This window comes from Siphateles boraxobius, unplaced genomic scaffold (assembly GCF_051911475.1).
Source record: "Siphateles boraxobius isolate OS27281-9 unplaced genomic scaffold, OSU_SipBor_1 8, whole genome shotgun sequence".
NCBI lineage: Eukaryota > Metazoa > Chordata > Actinopteri > Cypriniformes > Leuciscidae > Siphateles > Siphateles boraxobius.
Window position 1 is genome coordinate 41,097,615 of NW_027509208.1, and position 24,886 is coordinate 41,122,500.

Below are 24,886 nucleotides of genomic sequence, written 5' to 3' on the forward strand. Positions count from 1 at the left end.
TTAACCACTGTGTTTGAACAGAGAGATCTCTAGACCACATACACATTCCTGTAGGGAAATCACAGCAGTCTCCAAGTTTCTTCTTGCTGCTTTCTTTGAATCAAAACCATCATGGATGTTCATATTAGAGGCTCTCGCACCAAAATGGCATGAGCATGCACACACACAGCTACATCCTTCATGCATGTATGTAATATACAGATGAGGGATGAGTTGCATGATTTTTAATACTCTAAATATGAGCAAAAATAATAAATGGAGCCTGCGTAAACAAACACCACTAATAACAAATCATAAGGCAGGACATCTATGAAGGCAACCAATATTGCTATATTACACAGTGAGCAGTGGGGTCAGAGGGCCAAGAGGTGGCTGTAATTTTCTTCCTCGTCGTCTTAAAAGGGAATCCATGGAATGCTATAATTAGTGGTTGCTATGGCACTGGGAGGCACATATGAACAAAAGCCATTGGCAAGAATTTTTCACCACAGGGTGACTTCTAGAGCAGCCGTAAATCCCTTTGAAAGTTCAACGGACACGTTAATACAACAACCAGATGTTGCAAGCACTCAGACTTTGAAGCATCTGCATATTCGGCTCAAGGTGAGTCCCATTAGGCTTTAAAAAAAATGGAGAGGTGCATGTCCTTCTCAGTGCAATCAGAGAGAAGTACATGCAGACAGACGATAATCAAATAACCAAAGCCAAGAGTAAATAACGAGGACCAGATTTCCTCCGCTTCCTGTGCAAACGTAGCGAGGACAAGGGAAAAAACCAATGCAATGATTTATAAAGTGCGCTATCAGCGAACGCTCCATGTTTGGGCCACGGACCGAGGAATTCAAGGGCGTGAATGAGAGATGGTCCAAAGTGGAATAACGTTTATGAGATATCGGGACGGATTATTCCACTGGAGTGCAACAGTTCTTGAATGATATCTGGGAGTTTCCCCCCTCCTGTGTGATTTCATATTTGGATGTGTGCAACTTTTGTTCTCTGGTTAGCAAGAAAAAGAAGAAAAAAAAGGAAAGTAGTAAGTGTAGTTCATTTGATTAGGTTGAATAGTACTGTTCTATAACATAAACCACAACAGCCTGGTGTTCTGCATCACACATTTTGTGGAGAAATGTAATTGTAAGAACTAACAAATGTTTACGGCTAAAAAGGTTAATTAACGAAAGAAAATACAGGGCAGCGGGTCAAACAACAGTGTGTGACGGGGTGAAATGGTTGCTAAGGGAGTGAAGGTCAGAGGTCAAAGAAGGAAGATGGAAAATAGTGTGGAGGCTTGAAAGAGAAAACAACAAAAAACATTCAAGTTCATCTGGTGCTCTTTGGTCAATTTTGGCAGAATTATTTTTTTCTCTCGAATTGTTTACTTCATCAGAATGGTATGAAACTTTGGCACTTGCTATGTGAACACACACAAAAAAGAAAAAGGTTTTAAACCGTATTTAAAAGGTTAAATGGTACTGAAAAAAAATAGTCAAACTTGTGCTCCTCGCGGTCAAAAATGAGCGCATTGGAAATGAATGGGACACGAATTTCCTCTAGTGGAAGCGTTTGGTACTGCAGCCGAACACAATCTCATTTTTTGAGAGATCAACCTCAAATTTAAAACACTGCTCGCTTTGATTTTCTCGCAGTTTTAGAAAATATATTTTTCATATAAAAATTTAAAACAGCATTTGTTTTATAACAATAAATGTAAAATTCTACAACTTTTTTTAGGTTCACTTGTTTTTAAACTTTTTCGTCTTTAAATACCAACCAAACTTTCAAGATTTATGACTGTTTAAGTTGGATATTTAATTTCCAGGTCCATGTTCAAAAAGTGAACAAATGGATTATACTGTAATTATTACATACATTTTATTTAGTAGCAGAAAATCCCATAAAAAAAAACAATAAAAAAAAAAACAATATTAAACTAAAAAATGGTACATTTATTTAATTGAAATAAAAACAGAATAGCACCAGAGGGTTAAGAGAAACCCCCAAAAAGCACTGAAGTATTTAGATACATAATTATGTAAGCCATCTATACACTACCATTCAAAAAGTTTAGGTCAATATTTTTTTAAAAAGAAATTAGCACTTTTATTCAGCAATAATGCATTAAATTAATCAAAAGTGACAGTGTAGTAACAATAATCTTTTGTGTTTTTTTCGGGCAAAGAATTGACTCGGATCTTCATTCAGGTTTCAATTGTTTACAGAAAGTTCTTGCACGATCAAAGGGGAAAAAAAATGCCGTGTCGCTCTATCTTTTTTTCGTTCTTAAAGGAAATGTTTCTTGAGCATCAAATCATCATATTATACTGATTTCTGAAGATTCATGTGACACTGAAGACTGGAGTAATAATGCTGAAAATTCAGATTTGATCACAGGAACAAATTACAGTTTACTATATATTCACATAGTAACCTACTACCATTTCAAATTGTAATAATGTTTTACCAGTTTTTTTTTTAAATCAAATAAACGCAGCCTTGGTGAGCAGAAGAGACTTTGTTCAAAAACATGCATATATCATAATGGTTAACCTGCCTAATTTAGTATATAAAACACTGCAAATCAGAATCATCTTCAGGCTGAAAGTCAGCTTTTGTTTGGCATTGCTGAAACTATAATCATAGCAACAGCTGAGAACAAACCAAAACGCACACATGTGAATGATGTGCACACGTGTGCAGAAATGGAGAAGGCTCAATCCACGGGGTCTAGAGGTCAACGCCTGATATCTCCACATTCTCTGCTTTGACATATGTGGATATATGGACTCCAGGCTGGATTTCAACACTGTGGCAAACAGTTACAAGCTGTCCAAGAAACATCTTCATTATCTACTGGCCGTAGGGAACTGCAAGTATTCGACAGCTGAAGCGCCAACATACAGAAAGCAGAATAAAACACGCTTTCAATAATACGATGCATTGTGAAATGTGTTAACCTGATTAAGTTAGTTTCTTACATAAGTTTCTTGCCACTTATGTTTAACATAAAATGGGCAAAATGCACCAAAATTGACCAAAATTACCAAATAAAGTACTAGTACCTTAAGATATTTATTTAATTAACGATTATTTAGATTTGGTTAACTATAGCACCTTTAATATGTGTCTGTTCATGTAAACAGTAAGCTCTGTTTTTAAGTGTGATATCGCTAAGGCAAGAATGACTAACTAATTGCTCATATTTGAACAAACCATCATGTTATCAAATGGCCACAGATCAGTAGTTAAATATGAAAACATTAATATACGAATCATAAGGAATTTATCGATTCTGATTCCAGTTCTTAATTACTATAACGGTTCTTTAGTGCTTTTGGTTGAAAAATTGACACAATAATGGGTCTGATTCCCAGGGAATGCATGAATCAATAGATTAAATGTATACCTTGAATGCAATGCAAGTCACTTTGGATAAAAGTGTCTGAAACCAAAATCAATCCAAAAATGTATGATGTTCAACCAACTGTAGAGGTTTCAACTCAAAGTCAACATTGTCTGAGATGTCCTTGAAGTTGGCTAAAACGTCATTGTTTCAAAGAAATAAGTGATTGTTGCACTTTTTTTATAGAGTTTGTTTTTAAAAACAATTTTAACCAGACAAAAATTGCCATTCATTCGCTGATGGACCCCATAGACAAATACTATGGAAGTCAGTGGGGTCCATCAACTTTGTTGGGTTAAAGACATTCTTCAAAATATCTTCTTTTCTGTTAAGCAGAAGAAAGAAACTCATGCAGGTTTGGAAGAACATGAGGGAGAGTTAATGATGACAGCATTTTCATTTTGGGGTGAACTATCCCTTTAAATACAACATTTAAAGGAGTATGTGTATGATTCACTAAAAAGAAATGGCTCATAATCTCTGTATGTTTTGTATTTATCAAAAAGAATTGCCTTTTGGAATCGAATTACACTATTCTGTTCCATTATTTATAAAAACAGAACTTTTAAAAAAAAATTATATATATATATTAATTATTAAAGTTTTAATGACTTAATACAGATTACCAAAACCACTTCTTAATAAAGGAATAAAACAGCACACTAGGAGTTTCTGAACTCCCTGAATTGACTCCATTGTAGTCTTGAGGTTTTTCCGGAAATAAACACGTCACAATATTCCTCATTTAAATAATTAATACGCAGAATAAAGGGGCGGGGCCTGGTTGAGTTAGTTAGTAGTGTGTTGAAATTGACGGTTGTGGTAAGAGCGGGACATTTCCCAAACACACTCGAAGCGCTCGACCAATCACAACACACTGATCCAGCCGACCAATCAGAGCACAGTGTGCTTTTCAGAAGGAGGAGCTTCATAGAGACAGGAACTAAATGACAGACTGGGAAGAGACGAGCTGCAACTGGAGAATATGGGAAAAATAATGAACAATCAAGCATGAAAACCTGTTCTAGTAGAGCTCAAAAACAACATCAATACTTTGAAAAAAAGAGCATAATACGTTCTATTTAAAGCCTCAAGAATCATTTCATTCAACTCTTAGTGTGTGTGAATAGCAACATAGACACTGCTTTCATATCAAGCATGTCTAGACATGGGCCAAACTCATTTAGCAAGCGCACCGCAGGCAGAGTTCTTTGTTTGCGTACAACATCCAAATGCAGCTTCAGCAAAACATCACTTTTACCAACGCTTGATTGAGATTTCAAAGCCCTGGGCTTGATTCTCTTAATAAATTCAGGTTCTTTTTTTTTTTTTTTTTTTTAAGGCCACAGGATCTAAGCAAGAAGTTCACGACCCCAAACGCAAAGCCAGACAGTACTGGTGTATTTCCCATGAGTCCTAGCAACACAACACTCGGAGAAAACAAAAACGTCACAAGCTCCACTAAGAAGAGAGTGTGCGATTCGAGGTAGAAAGGTTTTGAGATTGAATGAGACAGGAAAACTCTACCGGGAAGAGAGGAAATAAAAGGAGAAGGCAGGAAATTTGCAGAGACAGGTAAGATAGCGAGACTGAGAGATTTCAAGACAGGATTTCTATGGAAAATTCCTGACTGGAGCATTTAATGGAAATGAAACTGAAATCTTGACATGGTTAAGTGCAATTCAATAATGGCAAAGGCAGCGGTCTAAATAAATAAATATATGCGCTGTGTGTTTCACAGTGAAGGACGGCACTGTGTTCTTTTACACGTGAGCATCTCACGATCCGTTGTGTGTTCAGCGTCTCGGTTCACAATACATTTTGCTCCAGACAAACTTATCTTTGCATTTTAGTTTGGGACACTTACAATGTGCACCTTCCCAAATTTGTAAGGAGAAGTTGTAGCGAGAAATTTTCTGTCAAAATAAAAGCTTGATCGTTTAAAGTTTTAAAATGAATACTGCCAATAATATTAGCATCGCATTTTTCAAATAAAATTCTTATATTTTTTAAATAGACATTTTTTTTATTTAACAGTGAAATATGCATTTAGTATTATTAATGGGAAGCTGCTTTGAAACTATGTGTATTTTAAAAATAATGTAAATTTGACTTGACAAATATTATATAAATTATTAAATATATAATTTATATTAAATATATAAAAATATGTTTTAATAATAAAACAATAATAATTATAATTATATAACTTTCTAATAATTAGATATAATTATATAAATTATCATCCTCATCATATAGTTTTGATATATAAATCACAACATTTTTGGACACATTTTGCAGCCATACAAACAAGCAAACCTGTTTGATTTTATCACTTTTTAAAATAGCAATTTTTATCAGAAAAACACGAGACTTTCACCCAAATCGTGCAGCCTTACTGGAGCTCCAAAGAGAGAGGAAAAAAAAATATCACTATTTTTAAAATGAAATTCTTGAAGAAACTAGATTCTGATTGGCTGTCATGGCTTTTGTCATTCATCAGCTAGAAAAAATTGTTCTGAAAGTGATTTTAACTATATTGTTTCTCTGTGCGGTTATCGTTATAGTTGTGGTGGGAACTCTGCTATTATTTTATATTTAAAACTATTTTTTAGAACTATATCTTTATCGTATAGTCCCCCTGTGTGTAAATCAAGCTTTTAATTTTGTTTATATGTCTATGTGATGTTTTTAATGTGCTTTAAGACAAACCATGTGCAAATCGCTGGTGTTTCTGACGTCACAAACTACCTTGTAACCAATCAGATCAACGTCTGATCGTCAAGAGTGGATCTCTGAGCTGAGTGAGTGAGTGGAGGCGGGGCTCATTTGCATATAAATTAAAACACATATACTAAATGAGGCAAGGGTGTCGAGTTACATTCAAGCTATTTTAAGGCATGAAGAAAAACATTTAAAGGAAACATTTAAATATGTACTTTTAGTGATTAAAGATGAGTTTTAAGGGATACAATTATTGACTACAGGGGGACTTTAATAGTTATCCTCCTTGGTGTGAACGGGCCTTTAACAGGACTTAAACATGAAAAACACCGTCTTTCAATGAGAACTACAACTTCCTTTTCTACCATAAAGCAGATCTCCAGTGTGTTCATAGAGATCATCTGATCCCAACAGATTGAATAGAAAAAAATGTTTGGCAAGCTGTTTGAACTCTTTAAAACAAACTCCAGAAGAACTTAGTTTTGGCCTGATTTAGTTAGAAATAAAATCACCAGTTGGTTCTTCGATTTGGCTTGAAGTAGAGCCTTAAAACTAATGATTCTCTAAGCGTTGCATATCTGTACATTCATGTGATGAAAACTGTAGGTGCTGCGACGGTTCCTTGTGAAACATTTTTTGAATAAAGCCACGATTTATTAGAAGTGGCCAAAAAATGTTGAAGGGCAATTGCTGCAAGGATCTTCTCTTTGATCGGGATAATAATAACTGCACCTGTAGCGTTAGCATCAAATACAAGATGCTCCCAGATCGACTTAATGCATTCCAGCTGTTCCCTCACCCTTCTACAGGCTTCAATCTGTTTAGTAAAAGAGAATAAGCAAGCTAGACATCGGCCTAATTTGAGGTTATGACTGGGTCCTGCTTGCTCTGTGTCTTTGATCATGGTTTATGGGATCAGGTGGGCTTTGATCTTCACTGGACATCTTCACCGGCTCTACGGGTTCCTCACGCACCCAGACCAAGTTAGACCCGAAAAGACCTGAGATGCATCAACAGAAAAATGTTTTATTCATGCTTATTCATGTTAGCATGCAGCTCAGACACACAGACCTCGCATTAAATGCAAAACAACATTCAAAGATCTCAAAACCTAAGAGAACCTGACAAGACCTCTTAAAAGTTGCTTTAATAGCTCCAAAAAGCAGACCCAAAACTTTGACATTTATGCATACACTGAATAATGGAATAAAAATGCTTATGGAACCATTTAGCTAAAAAAAAAAACATCCTCTGGCTGGTGTTAAAGTGCAGTTTAGCTGCCAAAAGTGCTGTTGGAGTAAGTGGACTGGCGGATCACGAGCACAGAGGGCGTTTGAAACCCTGGTTCTGCTCGACTGCATGCGTTTCTGAACAAACTTTAGAGCTAAAGTGAAGGATTAAACGCTTGTAGTGCTTGTGCATAAATCTTTCCAGGCCTGTGACACATTCAAAAAACAAATGTAGCATTAATAAAGCATTTAAGCAAAACTCAACTTCCAAAAACACCAAAAGAAATAGTGTGGCCTAAGGCTGGACACATTTTTTTTTTTTACAACAATGTATTGAAGATGAGTATTGGAAGAACACTTTCAATAAGTATAATAACGTAATAATTTTTTTTAAAATCCATTGTTGTTTTGTAACTCATATGAGAGTAGGGCTGAGCAATATGGATAAAAAAAATTATCGCAATAAAATTTCATGTCAGTCAATATCGATAATTATCACAATAAATTTCAAATCATTATTTCTTTTGTAAAAGCTGTGGAAACCAGGAAATTGTGGTATTATCATCAGAAGACGACAAACGCTTGCCAAACATTTCACAAATTAATATTATATTTCGTCTCTTATATGCACATTTCACATCTCTGAATGATGCAGATGCAAAAAAAAAATGTATTAACAAAAACAGTAACATTTGTAATACAATTGCTATAATTCAAGATTTGAGAAAAAGTGACGCAAACGTAACTTTTTTTTAAATATAAAAAGTAACCAAGTAGTCTAACACAATTACTTACTTTTTAAAGGGAGTAACGCAACATTGCAATGCATTACTTTTAAAAGTAACTTTCCCCAATTCTGAATAGTCTCTGATTTAAACTTTAGTAGCGAAAATTATTTGTTCAATTCATCTGCGAATCAGTTAAATCTGTCCATTTCAGTGATTATATATCACTGTAATATCGTGAAATATTATAACCATTTAAAATAACTTTTCCACATGAATATAATGCAACGTGTAATTTATTCCTGTGATCAAAGCCGAATTTTCAGCATCATTACTCCAGTCTTCAGTGTCACATGATCCTTCAGAAATCACTATAATATGATGATTTGATGCTAAAGAAACATTTATGATTATTATCAATGTTGAAAACATTTATGTAAAAAAAAAAATTCAGGATTCTTTGATGAATAGAAAGTTCAAAAGAACAGCATTATCTGACGTAGAAAGCTTTTGTAACATTCTGCACTAGTTTTTTAGGGGGGGGGGGGCTGAATAAAAAATACTTTTATTCAGCAAAGATGCATTAAATTGATCAAAAGTTACAGAGAAGAAATGTATAATGTTACAAAAGATTTTATTACAAATAAATGAAATAGAACTTTCTATTCATCAAAGAATCCTAAAAAAAAAGTTGTCCACAACTGTTTTCAACATTGGTAATAATTAATGAATGTTTTTTGAGCATCGAATTAGCATATTAGAATGAGTTCTGTATGCATATTTAGTCTAGTTGAGAATTTGCTTGCATTCAATAATAAGATCAAATGTAGATATCAGCCTCAGATTTCAAGATCAGAAGGTTGAGAGACATGAGCTAAACAGTTGTTGTTCCTGATAACATGTAAAGGCTTCTCAAAACGACACCATGAAATTGAGAACACAAAGATCATTTTCAGGCTAAGTTGGCTGGTCGGGGCTTGCAGCTGTCTCTCACACACACACACACACACACACCTGTATGTTTTGTGAATATCTTCCAGGTCTGGCTGTCCTGTAACAAAGACCTGGAAGCTTGATGTGATTCTTTCAACATCGGGACGAATTGATCAAAGTTTCTGTTTCTGACGTTGATCAAACATCTTCCTGAAAAGGAGCTGAACTAGCAGACTGAAGCATCTGTTGACTTACGCAGTCTTAACCAGACACGACAAGACAAGTTTCCTCCGTTAAGCATCGTTTCTGTCCTCAGTGAAAGAGGTAATGCTGACAAAATCAGCTAATCAGAACATATCTGATGTTTAATTATCAGGAGGAGAGCAGAAACTAAATGTCATTTGCACATCCGAATCTCACACTCACTGTGTTGCACCTGGCTGGTGCCGGCTGAGAAACGCAGAACCTCGGGTCAGGTAAATGAAGCGTGTCAGGAAGGGTTAAACATGTGACATGACCCCAGATGGCTACATGTCAGCTCCCTCTTTTTCAGTCAACAGAAACAATCAATCATTCCTCGGGAAGATCCGCTGCCGTCAGTCTCTGCTGCATCATTCATTCCTGGAAGATCTGCATGTACTTTGGCAATTAGGGAGGCACAATATATATTTCACCCAAACCATTGTGGTTACGGGCAATTATTATTAAATTTTTTTTTTTTACAAATTTATCCGCTTGAGATGTTAGCGGCGATGCTGATAATCTCAAAATGCTCAAAAATAAATGTGTCTATTACTAAAATATCTTATTATGACAGCATTGGCAGAAATAATATTATTTTTTACATATTATAAATGATATATTTACGGCACTATCCAATTTTCATAAAAGCTTATTTGTATGTATGCATGCATATATATATATATATATAACATATCTGCCATGATTAAAAAAAAAAGAAAATAAGTCAACATTGATACAACATCAGCATATTAGAATGATTTCTGAAGGATCATGTGACACTGAAGTAATGATGCTAAAAATTCAGCTTTGATCACAGGACTAAATTATATTTTAAAGTGTATTACAATAAAAAATAATAATATTTTTTTAAAAAATGAATGTTTTTTCTGCATTTTTGATAAAATAAATGCTGCCTTGTTGAGCATAAGAGACTTCTAAACTTTAACATTAAAAATAACATTTTAAACTAACATTTAAAACATTAAAAATAGTAAAGTTTCCAAATTTTTTAAACAAACAAATAAAATAAAAATGTAAAAGTATTTACATCGAAGGCTCCACGTGAGGATAAATGAAGCTGAGAATGCCTCCAGAGATCTTTCTCATGTGCTTTCCAGATAACACTGAAGAAGTCAAACATCACGACTCAAAAAAACAAAGCAGTGACGCTCCCCAGATTCAAGAAACCTCAGATGCATTGCACACAGAGACGGCGTGCATGTGGACACGTGCGGAGTTCGAAAGGCTGATGGAGAATCATGGAGGTGAACGTCTGCATCACTGTCAACTATGCTCAACTTAATCCAGCAGAAACAGATCCTCAACAGGCTCCTGTCCAGGGTTTCTGCAGGTATCTTTTAAATGTGATGCTTTTTTAAATGCCTTTTTTAATGCCATACATGATCCATAACTAACCACTGATATTTTATATATATATATATATATATATATATATATATATATATATATATATATATATATATATATATATATATATATATATATATATATATAATATTTTTTTTATTAGTATTTTTTTAATTGCATATGTCTTGGATTTTCGTATTGCGAGTTCAGTATTGCGATATGTATCAAATCGTGACATGAGGGTACTGTTACACCCCTGATGAACACCAATGATCTGTATTTTATGTAATAAGCAGTCCTTCCAGAAAAATGCAGAATTTTTTTGTGATTGTTGCGGGCAAAAATCCTTGAATATGCGGCACGTTTTCTTAAAAAATGCGATGTAATATGCGGGATATTTATGCAATTTTATGTGATGAAATTGCGGTTTGATGAAAAAGGGAACAAAAAGTGATTCCCCAACACCCTGTTCTCACTAGGCTACTACCTTAATGTAAAGAGTAATTTCTTATTACATCCTATGATAAGCAAGCACACTACATCACAGAAAGTGCTGGGAATATTTAAGTTCATCTTGTTTTATTTCAGACCTTAACAAACACACGGCTCAAACTTACAAAACATTGATGAGTCAAACAAGTTCTGTAGCTTTACAAAAGGAATATGCTAAAGCTTCTGTAAAAATGAATAAATAAAATATACAAAAATTAAATGTGTGCTTCCTGTTTTACAGCTTTGCGATGATGTTCACGTTGCGTAATTACGTCACTTCATTACGTTCCCATGGCAACAGGGGGAAACGGCTGCTCTTGTGTGAAGCAAACGCAACATTTTTCAACTTTCTGCTAAGATATATGTGACTTTTTTGCAAAGAAAATGCGGGGATTATGAAATCATGCAAGCCCCGCATATTTTGCACGGAAATCTGCAATTTATGCGGCGTATTTGAAAAAATGCGACCTTTAAATAAATATGCAGACTTTTTGCATTGAATTATGCAATCGCATTGCGGACCTTTCATATCGTTTTTAAAAAAGAGGAGGAGTTGGAAACGTGTTAATAGAAGATTAAGAAAAGAGGTGGTATTGAATATCAATGTAAAATACCGAGAGGCTTTTTTTCTTCTTCCTCTATGTGTTAAAGGGGAATCCGGCAACTATTTCAACTTAATAAAACCGTTTAGAAATCATTTGTATGGTTTAATAACCTGTTCTGGTGACTTTCCCCACTCCCCCCAACGATCCGAGGTGGAAAACCAACCTTGCAACATGAGGATTAACGTCCCGGTAAGATGGAAAAAGGAAGTCTCGTGAGAAGCGAGAACGAGCGAGAAACACGAATTGCTTTACGGCAATTCGACATAAACACACACGCCGCCCTCAATGTGTATGATGTGCTACCCACCTCAGTAGACCTAGCTCCACACGATAAAGTTGGCCGGCTCCAATAATTTATTGTATTATATAATGTATTTGCACTATTTGGGAACCCTCATACTCTGGGAATGCATGGCCTTAAATATAGCTCTCTGTATAATTGTAGGCACAACATTTTTAAAAAGTGGCTAAGCTAAAAAGAAAGAAAAAAGCCTATGGCTACACCCGATTTTTTTTGTATATAGCTTGATTATATCTGAATTCTACCTGTATATGTTGACATTTACAACTTGTGTTTACATTTAAACCTTTTAAAATGCTTCATTGAGCATGTTTGTGTGTTTTGTAGTAGAAAAGCTATTATTTTTCTATTCAGATTTTGTGTTTTTTGTGTGATTTTGGGTCCAGTATGTTGATACTGTACATCAAAGTGAAAAAGTAATTGTCTGGTCATATAGGTGATGATGTGCTGAAAAAAATGATACCAAACATTGGTATGGTAAACATTTATGTCGCAAAAAAAAAAGTACTCAAAAACGTCCAAAATTGCCCAAGACTCCGAAGGGTTAATGTGTATGATGTATTACCCACCTCGGTCGACACACTCGACACGATTAAGTTGTCCGGCTCCGATAATAACAAATGCAAATGAGCAGCGGTAGAAAGGGGGAGGAGGGGCCGCGAGTGAGTTTTTTTACGACATTGTTGTGAAATATACGCCTCACAGCTGTAGGGGGAGCTCGTTGAGAAAACATGCGACAAAAAAAAGTGAAAATCAGCAAAGAAATAGCTAGAGTTGCAGAGTTCCCCTTTAAGTTAAAATGTAATAAAAAAAAGTTGTTATCCCCAAATGCAGTGCAGAAGAGTTGCTCACCTCAGTGTGGCCATGTTGGGCTGGTTCTGGAGATGCTCCTGCCAGTGATGCTGCATGCAGAAACAGCGCACGCCCTGCACACAGCAGGAGCCCATGTGGGCACTCTGGAAGAGAGCGAGGTCCTGCGGGGTCCCGTTACAGCACACGGCGGGCCGAGGCGAGCAGTAAACGCAACACGCTGGAGGCAGGGAGTTGGGCAAGAGAACGGCCAACCTTTGAGAGTCATGTGACGAGGAGCTCGGTGAAGATGGAAGTGCGTTTCCGTTGGCTTTGAGTCCGCCGTTCTGGCTCGACCGGGTCTGGTCATCGGGAGGTGTGGACGCCGACACTCCCTGGTCCGGGTCCGGGTCTTCGTTGGCATTAGTGGCAGGGAAACCTGCGGAGGATCCGCCGTTGCTGAGGGGCCGGAGGTCGGGGAAGCCCTCGCTCAGGGCCATGATCCTTCCTGATCAGCACTTAATCTGCAGATAAACACACAATCACGGTCACTCATGTACAGATACACACACCATAACCACTGTAAAAAGTGATCAGAAGAAAAAAATTGAGGAAACCCATTGCCTTAAAATTATTAAGTAAATAAACTAAAGTAATGTGGAATTGTCAAGTTCACATCAATTAAGCATTAAGTTCATTTACTTAATATAAAGTCAATGTGTTTACTCAATTTTTTTAAGTTAAGTTTACTCAAAAGTTAGTGAACTGAACACTTTTTAGTGTAACTAACTAAATAACTATCCCTTTATTGAGGCAAAAGCCATTGAATAAGTGTGGAAACCAGAGTTATTTTAGTAGCACTGAGATACTATTATAGTTATTTTGAATTTTAATTTTAGACATATTTTGGTATTTATAAGTTTTATTAGTTTTTTTAATGTCTTTAGCTTTTATTCATTTTTATTTCATTATTTATTATTCATCATTCAATTTCCTTAATTATTCACATAATGAATGAATCATTAAGTGATTCAAACCAATAACTCAGGAGTTCGAGACTGAATCATTAAAAAGACCGACTCGGACTCCGTTGTTCACAAATCTTTTTGACATTTTATATTTTAGCGCATCAAATTAAATGAAAATGAGAAATGTTGCTTTGAAATAAAATGTTTTTTGCACTTTTTTCCCTTTAGTTTATTTCAAATCTTTTTTTTTATTAATTTGATTTTTTATGGTTTTATTATTTTTAACAATAACGCTGGTGAAAACATAAGAAATATAATTTAGGTTCTGAATCCACTTAAAATATCTTATTATTAACTTATTAACTCATCATCAGTCCAGCTCTTTTATTATTCACATAATGAGTGAATCATTAAATTGATTCAAACCAATAACTCAGGAGTTCGACACTGAATCATTACAAAGAACCGACTCAGAGTCATTTGTTCACAAATCTTTTTGATTGGCTCATTTATTTTTTCTTTATTCTTCATTAACAAGTTTTACCCAAACCAACAAACTCCAAGATGAAACACGACTTTACGAACTTGAATTTAAAGCAAAAAATAAATTGATTGGAAAATTAGAACATACATTATTCATATATTATTAAATAATTAAAAGACTGAATAATTATTTTATCAACATGCTTTACGCTATTTAAAAAAAAAGGAAACTGACATGTAAACTGGAACACTTGACATGTATCTAAAATGTTATTGCTAAAATTAATTTTCTCTATGAAGAAACTAAATGGGATTCATAGTTCCAGTACACTGTAGTTTGTTATTATAACTGAATCTCAGGGAAATCATTGGTTGCAGCATTTAAAAAAAATAATAATAATAAAAAATAAAAAGGAAAAAAAGAACCACTTCAGATTACAAACCGGTTCTCGGTTACCAACACTAGGGGAATATCAGAAAGAATGGCTTTGTGAACAAAGTGAATTTCAAAGGCGCTGTCTGATTGAAAAGAACAGGTTCAAACACATTGGACAGACAGCAGAGTCGTCTACGTTTCATGGCATGCTTGAATTTCAGCCCCCATGGCCAGGAAACTGTTGCAGAGGAATGACATGGGCCGATATTAAATGTTGCATTGGATGTTTTAAAGTTCACGCCATGCATATCACAGTAAAATAAGACCCAAGCGTATTAACTCAGGTAAACGCACAGTTGTGATACTGGAACTGTGCCCAGACACACACACTAACACCATGGTCAGCGCTTTCTGTGAAGTAAATCACCCACGTTCTTACGTGACAGGTGGAGGGAGACCTGCAAGACTCCATCGGAAACTGAAGATAGTCTCAAACCTCAAGGCGAAACTTTGCAAGAAAAACCATATGAGCATTCAAAATAAGTGTATGAAAGATCTCATTTGATACAGTGGTGAGCAGATTTCCCCTCTGACTGTCCTGTGTGTGTGTGTGCTGTAAACACAGTGTCCAAAATACCTTCTCACACCAACAAATCTGGTTGTGTTCGCAGTTGAACCGCATCCGTTTAAAAAGCAGGCAGATAGAGAGAGCTTTCTGAAAAGAGAAACCCAAGGGAGGTAAACACATGCAGCACTATGAACGCTCAGAGTAATAATCAGGGGTGCACAGAACTTTTCTTGGTCACTTTACACAGCACACTTATCCTACAAGCTGCCTAAATGTAAAATAACACTTTGTTCACTGTAGAAATTAAATATAGGTTCATCTTTGAGGGAAAGCTATATTTTCTTATTTTATTAGCATTAATGACACAGACAACATGCAGCAGAAATATTAGGCTCCTGTCACTGTAAGACCGAATGCATGGACAGAATATACATCCGGTTTCTTTCTCAACTGTTCACTGGTGACATACACGAGAGAATTCTTGCCAAGACGGGAATTTTGACAATTTTGTGTGTGTGTCCGTTCAAGCGCAAGTAAACGCGAAAGAATAAATTCGGTGTTCGAGCGCCCCTCTCTCTCGGAGTCACGATTTTCGCCACTACTTGTGCGTTTAAAATTATTTGAATGTGTAAATTGGCAAGACAAAACACTTCCAATTGATAAACTTTCATTCTATGATGGATAAATTTCGCAGTTAATCTGCAAATCACATGGGTATCAAATCGTTTGGCCTGGTCCATACAGATCATGGATCAACTGAGATCCATTTCACCCCTAATAATTAATGAACACTATCACCCTATGGAAACTTGTTTCCGCCACAGAATAAAACATTTTAAAGGACAGTTGCGACTTTTTATCTCACAACTGTGAGTTTACATCTCACAATTTTAACTTAATTCTCAGAAAGATATAATTGCAAGATATAATGTCAGAATTGTGTGTTATAAAGTCGCAATTGCGTGTTATAAGTCAGAATTGTGTGTTATAAAGTCACAATTGCGTGTTATAAGTCAGAATTGTGTGTTATAAAGTCACAATTGCGTGTTATAAGTCAGAATTGCGAGAAATAAACTCGCAGTTTTGACTTTCTTGCAATTTTGAGTTTTAATCTAGCGATTCTGACATTCTCTCAGAATTGAGATATAAACTGGCAATTGTGAGTTAAAAAGTCCAATTCTAAGGAAAAAAATACTTTTTTCCTCATAATTGTGAGATATAAACTTACAAATCTGAAGAAAAAAGCATTTTCTTCCTTAGAATTTGACTTTTTAACTCACAATTGCGACTTTATATCTTGCAATTATGACTTTATATCTCCCAATTGTGTGTTATAAAGTCAGAACCGCGAGATCTCGCCATTAACCTTATTTTTTTTTTTATTCTGTGGCGGAATACAAGCATCCATATGATTGCTATCTTACCAAAGATGAAGAAAAATCCTACTCCAGTGAGTAAACGTGTCCCGGTCCCCAAACATGGCAAAAATTAACTGAACAACAGGTCCACAAGGATCACGCACTGCAGGTGTAACAACCAAAAGTTATAATGTGGACACATTATCTGCCTTCAAGGAATAAATATATATTCTGCTAGCCTAGGCACAAAAGGGAGATTAAATTAAAGCAACGATTATCTCTCAAAATGTGTCAAGAGAGAAATGTAAATTTTTCTATGTATATAATTATAGGGATGTGCCATATCATACCGTCCACGATTACACCGGTATACATTTTTACATGATAAAAAAAGTGTCATATCGCGATATCAATGATATAGCGACGCGATGATGTATGGCGCATTTACGTTCCCTAGCACGCACAACAACAACACCTGTCTGAGCGCGAGAGCAGCCTGTCAGACTCCGATGACGATTTAGCAATTTCACAAACAGCTTGAGTGTTCAGCGGGGCTGCCGACGCGCGTCTTCTCTCGCGCGCGTTTAGGAGTCAGGACATGACTGACTCTTGCACAATCGGGCCATCAGTGCATCGTAACTAAAGTTTATAATTTTCAAGTCTTCTTAATTCTTATCAGTTTAAACATTCAAGCGGTTTTAAACTATCCAGTAAGCTACTCGCGCACTCTCTGAGAGAGTTACACTGCGTGCATACATAGAGTACAGCTCGCGAGAAACTAAAGTTATTTTTCACGGATTATATCGCTTTAATGGAAAAACGCAAATTGTGTAAAACTTCCGGTCATGGTAAGTATACTCATAAACACAGTCGGTTATGTATAAAACGCATGTGACAGTGTGACAGACAGTATAATGAAAACAGCAATGGATCCGTGCACTAGCTGTAAAAGTGACAGCAGCCATAGGCTATGCGTCTGTCATTAATGTTGTAGTCAAAACAACAAAAGATAGCTTTAATTGTAATAAATGAGAATTATTAGCCTATGTATTTAATTTAATCAGGAAACAGAACTAAAAGACTGTTTTATTTTACATTTGATTACTTTATTATGTTTCTGTAGTATTTCTGAATACTGGTGTTAGACCTACACACATTTAACATTTAATTCAAAGATTGAAATCAAGCTTCCTTGTGTTGTGTAAACTCTTAACAACAAAATTACCACATTGTAAAAACGCAATGAGTGAGCAAACATTTAGGCGAGATAAACTGAATTAGAAAATTTTCAACAACAACAAAAAAAATGTCTATATCGTCATAAATATCATTATCGCAAATATTCTTGAAATATCACGATAGAATTTTGAGGCTATATCGCCCACCCCTAGTATATAATATACACTACAGTATCCTCAAAAAGTATTTCGACACTTAATATTGTCCACTAGAGGTCGCTTGTTCAAAACAATAACAAAGGCGTAGCTTGATGACTCTGTGAATGAGCGTGGAATCATGGGAGTTTTCGGCCGTTGGAAATAGCAATCCGACGGGACTCAGGCAGTAATCATATTCATCGGTAAGCTAAGTTTTATTAACGTTACTGATATGAACATTTTGGTCGATACCGATAAACAATAATTCTTTATTTTTGAAAGCCAATAACCGATATATTGTCCGATAAATCTAAATCCAAATTTTATATACATTTTGAAAGCCTGATTGCAAAAACAATATTAAAGCCATGTCCCAAACAAACAATTATATAATATTCTCATTATAATTTTATGTTTTCCTTTTAGAAGTAATTTCAATCATATTCAAGCAATTCAAACCCATCATGTTGAACAGTGCGCATCTGAAGTGTCTCAGCTGAAGGAAATTATACATTATTTTTTGGCTTTAATTTATCGGAAAAATTTTTGTATAGGGCCGATAACGCTGACATAAAAAATGAACATATCGGCCGATACCGATATGGTGACCGATATATCGTGCATCCCTAGTTACTGTGGTATGAAGCAAGGCGGAGCTGTTGTTATTACGCTTACTGACATTACAATGTATGATTTCTGTCAACAAAATAAATAACACTGTTCTAGTGGTTTTTGGATATTTCAATCAATGAATATTACAAATTGTGCCTTTAAGTCACACTTATGAGTGTGTGAATGCCAGTGCATTAGATAATAAAATGATCTGAATCAGTTTCCATCGTGTTTGAAGCGTCACTGACTTTAGTGGATGTATGAAGTCGGTTCTCAAGTTCACACAGGTGAGGACGCACAGCTGTAATTCATCACATTAACTATCAAAGTGACACAAAACTGTTTGTCTTCATTTTCAACACTTGATATATTGTTTTATCAATCCAAATTATACAAGTACATGTGTATTTGCGCTATCATTCTTAATAATAAAATATTTTTCTGTGTGTGTGTTGATATTTTGTTATCTAATGCAATGATATATATATACAGTACCAGTCAAAAGTTTGGAAACATTACTATTTTTAATGTGTGTTTTTTTTTTTTTTAAATAAGTCTCTTATGTTCACCAAGCCTGCGTTTATTTGATAAAACATACAGAAAAAAACTGAAATATTGGGAAAAATATTACAATTTAATATAATGGTTATATATTAATATAATGGTTATAAACAGACAGAAAACATTCTAATATGATGATTTATTATCAATGTTGAAAACAGTTGAGATGTATAATATTTGTTATAACCCGTGATACTTTTTTCAGGATTCTTTGATGAATAAAAAGTTAAGAAAAGAACAGCATAGAAATATTTTGTAAAAACACACACTACCTTTCAAAGAACCGTTCAAGAAATGTTTTCTTTCTTTTTTTGAAAGAAATTAATACTTTTATTCACCATGGATGTGTTAAATTTATAAAAGGTGATAGCAAAGATTTATATTGTTAAAAAATATTTTTATTTGGAATAAATGCTGTTCTTTTTTAACTTTTTATTTATCTATAAATTCTGAAAAAAGTATATCACAGGTTCTAAAAAAATATTAAGCAGCACAACTGTTTCCAACACTGATAATAACTGAGTATCAAATCAAGATGATTTCTGAAGGATCATGTGAGACTGGAGTAATGATGCTGAAAATTCAGCTTTGATCACAGGAATATATTATATTTACAATATTGCAGTTTTTTTCTGTATTTTTGATCACATAGCTAGATGCAAGATGATGGGCATAAGAGACTTCTACACTTTAAAAACATTAGTAATGTTTCCAAACTCTTGATGGTACTGTATACTGTTATATATGTAACTACATCATGAGGACCAACATTGAATAAGAACAGAAAAAGTAAAACTGAACACTCAAACAAGCACAAGACAGTTGTAGATAATTTTCTTTTTAACATAAATGACAGGATAAGAGCAGGACACGCAGAAACCTGAAAAAACCCACACTTTCATTCCTTTAATCAAACTAAAAGACAGTCATTCATAAAACATCCCAACAGAACTGCATGAAGAGGCGACTGGAAAAAAATACTGTGATAGATAGATAGATAGATAAATAGATAATCATAACGGTTAAGTTACACAAAAATAAAAGACAAATAGATAGATAGAAAATCATAACGGTTACACAAAAATAAAAGACAGATTTCTGGTCACTTACAGAGATTAGGACAGATCCCAGGTTTCCATTCCTTTCAGACTCAAACCTGATTTAAAAGAGCCTTTTGGTGAGTCAGGCTAAGATGTAATCATATATTATGTTCAGATATCTTTATCAGTCGCATTATCTTCTGCTCAAGCGTCAACTGTGACTCCAAACCACGTTATTTACTTCTGGACTCGACAAACTTTTGCGCCACAAACATCCAAACAAACAGCGTCTGAAACTCCGTATACATACGTGAACTCTGCTTTATAAGTGCCGTTTTATGAGCGGGGACAGAATAATATTCCTCAATCACAATAAAACGCGGTAATCCTTTCGAAAGGAGCGATTTATATCACGCGTTTGCTGAGAACAACGGAGCGCGTTCAAACACTCCATCTACGCGTCGCGACACAAACAAACTACAACGCGCGCGTCCATAGAGCCAACATCTCGAGCGACGGGGTCCCTGACGTCATCGGTCCGTTGACCAACCAGAGCGCTCTCATTATAATCATTGACGTAGTTGCATTGATTATAATAAAGCGTTATCACACACACATGCAGTAAATGTGTCATACGAGGCAAAAATCTGCACAACGGAGATTTTCCTTGGAGCTTCAAACGAATCTCCAACACAGATCTCCATTTAAGGGATAAACACTGGGTTTCATTTGTTCCACAGACACATTGACTCAGGTGATGTAGCCTGTAATACAGTAACTTACCACAAATGACATTTTTAATATTATGATAAATATTTGGAATCGTTCCCGATATAAATTGGCAACAGTGATATGTTCTGCAAATTCAGGATGTGGGTGGTGATTTTTACAGGAGTTGGATTTTCTAAAAAAAAAAAACAACGGATGTTTCCAAGATGAAAAAGTTCACAAAGGATGCATATCCCTACGATTTCATTTATTTACAATATTTCACATTCACATCCCCAATTTTATGATTGATAGATGGATTGATGGACGGACAGATAGATAGATAGACAGATGGATGCATGGACGAACAGATAGATGGATAGACAGATGGACAGATAGATGGATAAATAGACAGATGGACGAACGGATGGATGGATGGATGGATGGATGGACGAATGGATTGATAGATGGATGGACGGACAGATGGATAGACGGAAGGATGGATAGACAGATGGATGGACGGATGGATGGACGGATGGATGGATGGATGGATGTATGGACGAATGGACGGACAGATGGATGGATGGACAGATTGATAGAAGGATGGATGGATAGATGGATGGACGGACAGATGGATAGACGGATGGATGGATGGATGGATGGATAGATGGATGGACGGACAGATGGATAGATGGATGGATGGATAGATTGATAGACAGAAGGATGGATGGATAGATGGATGGACGGACAGATGGATAGACGGATGGATGGATGGATGGATGGATGAACGGATGGATGGATAGACGGATGGACGGACAGATGGATAGACGGATGGAAGGATGGATGGATGGATGGATGGAAGGACAGATGGATAGACGGATGGAAGGATGGATAGACGGATGGACAGACAGATGGATAGACGGATGGAAGGATGGATGGATAGATGGATGGACGGACAGATGGATAGACGGATGGATGGATAGATTGATAGACAGAAGGATGGATGGATAGATGGATGGACGGACAGATGGATAGACGGATGGATGGATGGATGGATGGATGAACGGATGGACGGACAGATGGATAGACGGATGGAAGGATGGATGGATGGATGGAAGGACAGATGGATGGACGAATAAACGGTTGGATGGAAAGATGGATGGACGGACAGATGGATAGACGGATGGATGGATGGACGAATAAACGGTTGGATGGATAGATGGATGGATGGACAGAAGGATAGACGGATGGATGGATAGGTGGATAGACAGACGGACGGATGGACGGAAGAAGGAACAAAAAGATGAATGGATGGACGGATGGATAAACGGACAGACAGATGAAGAGAAACAGAACACCACACATCACCCATCCCTCCTCCACATGTTCATGCTCAGCTGCGGGACTATGAGGGTCTGAGTGAAGATGCTCCACTGAAATAACACCAGCAGCTGAGCTTCAAAGAGAAGAGGGCACTGTAACTGGATCAACCCGTAATCAAAGCGCTCCGGGACAAGCCTCAATCGATCGCCAGCAGTTCATCAAAGCTGACAAGGTCAGCCAACAACACCGCGGGAGAGAAGGAAAAAAGAAGGGAAGAGAAAAGAAAATCACGGAAGGCTGGGGGTCACACAGGAAGGGTGTGTTATGTTGTTGTCTGAGCCCTGGATAGTACCTTCTATTTCAAAATCTTTTTAAAAACAGATATACTGTACAGTGCTAAAAAAAAAAATATAGTTCAAATCGGTTAAAAACAGATAATCAGTGAGACTAAAGCTCTGTTCCAAGCTGTCTTTCTAGGCATCAAAAATGCAAAATGCAAAAGCTGTTCTACAACTTTAGCAACATTAATATATCCATTGCAGAGAAGGCAATCCCAGAATGCACTGCGATGAGCTCAGTGAAAAACAAATATTTTAAGATGTGAGAGAAATTACAACTATAGATATATTTGATTCACTATAGAAAAGTATTGATGACAATAGATTCTATTTAGTGTAGATGGACTTTATACCCAGTATGTTTGATCTATGCAGTGTATTTTATCTTATTTTACATTAGAATCGATTGGAATTATGGAATTATTGCATTTCGTCTTTGGCTAAGCAATTTATAACATACGAAAATAATTGTATACAGTGGCTTCTCCTGCTGCAGAAACGTCCATTTTGCTTGGTGATATTTAACTTCCATTTTGCTTGGCACCAGTTTATCAGGAAGTAGCGATTTTGTTATAATTGCGATTTTGAAACAGTGCTTTATTCGCAAATGTTTTATGCGATATTCCCATTTTGCGCAGAAGTTAAATGCGCAACTTTGGATGGAAACTAACTAACTAGCTTCTGGCATGGGAGGCGGGTGCGCTAACAAAGACGCTAAAGACTGCATCCGTTAGCATCAGATCGGGGGAGTGAGGTTTACATGCACAGCTCTTACTGGCCTACGTCTTACTCACACCAATCCGGGTCACGGCACCAATTTAAAACGGTCCTACTCGCTGGGCGTTAACAAAGACGCTAAAGACCGCAGCCGCTAGCGTTAGCCGCCAGGGCACCTTTTGAAGCCAGGGAAGTGAGATTTACTTGCACAGCTCTTACTAGCTTGCTTCCTTTACACTAGTTCCGCCTCCTCGATGACATCACACATGTCGTTACAGACGACAAGCGACGATTGGTTGGGAAGCAACGTGTAGTCCAACATGAATTCACCCTTCGCAGGGAGTTTGATTGACAGGTGATCTGACCAATCATAATCCGCCATCCGGCATTTTGTCCGACAAAGCAGTCAGGAGAGTTAGTAGATTAACGTCGGTGGCTTCGAACTTGTAAAACGGTGTGTACTGGCATCTTTCTACGGTTAAAACAACATTCCTTCTGATGTTCATTCATGTTTATTTGATGATATAAATGAACTAGAAGGAAGAGATGATCGGTTCACGAGCAGCTTTAACGGAGGAGACAGAGCGATCTGTCAAGACACATTAAAGAGCCACAAAACAGTATTTATTGTTTAACCTGTTAACTGTCACGCCCATTTTTGAGTGAGGGCCTGCAAAGTTGATGTCGAAATTCAAATGAATGTAATTCTGGAACCCTTTTGAATTTAATCCTCATTCTGGTCTTTTTTTAAAGAAGAGAGTTTGAAGTTTGTTGCACAGGTGTCTGCAGTTTAAAATTTTTTTTAAAAAAAAGTTTAAGTTTATTGTAATAAAAAAGTACTGCAATACAATTTTTATATTCTATTAAAATAATATATCAATAAAAATTTGGTTCACCCTAAAAATTATATGAAATAAACGCCATAGTTCTAAAGAAGTTGTGTTCCAAATTTGAGACTAATATCTTAAAAAATGAGAATTTTATGAGCTGCTATACCAACAAAGGCCACTAGGTTACATTCATGCCCAGTTGATGATTCCAAAAGGACACTTTTTACCACTTAACCTCACACCACAACACAGATTGATATCCTTTTTTTTAATTCAAAACATTGTTTTCAAGATGTCAAATGTTTTAAAAGAGTATAAACAGTTCCTTAATTAATTTTTTTCAATAAACATATGAAAGAAAGATAATGAAATAATAATGAAAGATATACAAATATCCTGTTGAAACAACAACTATTACTACTATAAATTACTATTCATACAACTGTATATCATAATATTTCCTGCAAAACAGTGGTCAAATATGAAAAGTACAGACTTAGAGCTTTCCAACGATATATTGTTTGTCAATATTAGATCAGGTTACATATAGGATATAATTGTTTTAAACATGCAATGGCAAATGGGCCCACCGGTGGGCCAGTGACAGTTAACTTAAATTTCTTTTTTATAAAAAAAAACAAATTTGAAAGTTGAGACTGTTTCATATCAAAAGTAAGCTGGTCTGTCCTGTCTGTCAGTGTGTTGTCAGTGTCCTCTCTTCTCCGCAATGTATTTTTCACTACGTGAGGACAAGGTGTGGCGTGAGAGAGGCGTGGCTTGTTGGACATAGCAACAGTAACTAAAGGGGGCGTGTCTTTG

At 36.0% G+C, this 24,886-nt stretch overlaps 1 protein-coding gene across 5 annotated transcripts in view; it reads right to left on the minus strand.

Moving 5' to 3' along the window:
* Positions 1 to 24,886, minus strand: part of disp1 (dispatched homolog 1 (Drosophila)) — a 71,345-nt gene that overhangs the window by 9,402 nt on the left and 37,057 nt on the right. For 2 of the 5 annotated variants that reach the window (XM_077219484.1, XM_077219487.1), the window contains exon 2: positions 12,873 to 13,333. In XM_077219484.1, coding sequence (XP_077075599.1) covers positions 12,873 to 13,309 — 437 coding nt within the window. In that variant the 5' untranslated portion in view covers positions 13,310 to 13,333. Of the gene's footprint in view, positions 1 to 12,872; positions 13,334 to 15,273; positions 15,352 to 18,798; positions 18,852 to 20,221; positions 20,692 to 24,886 lie in introns of those variants that run through there. The other 3 variants (XM_077219486.1, XM_077219485.1, XM_077219483.1) reach the window with 3 other exon arrangements.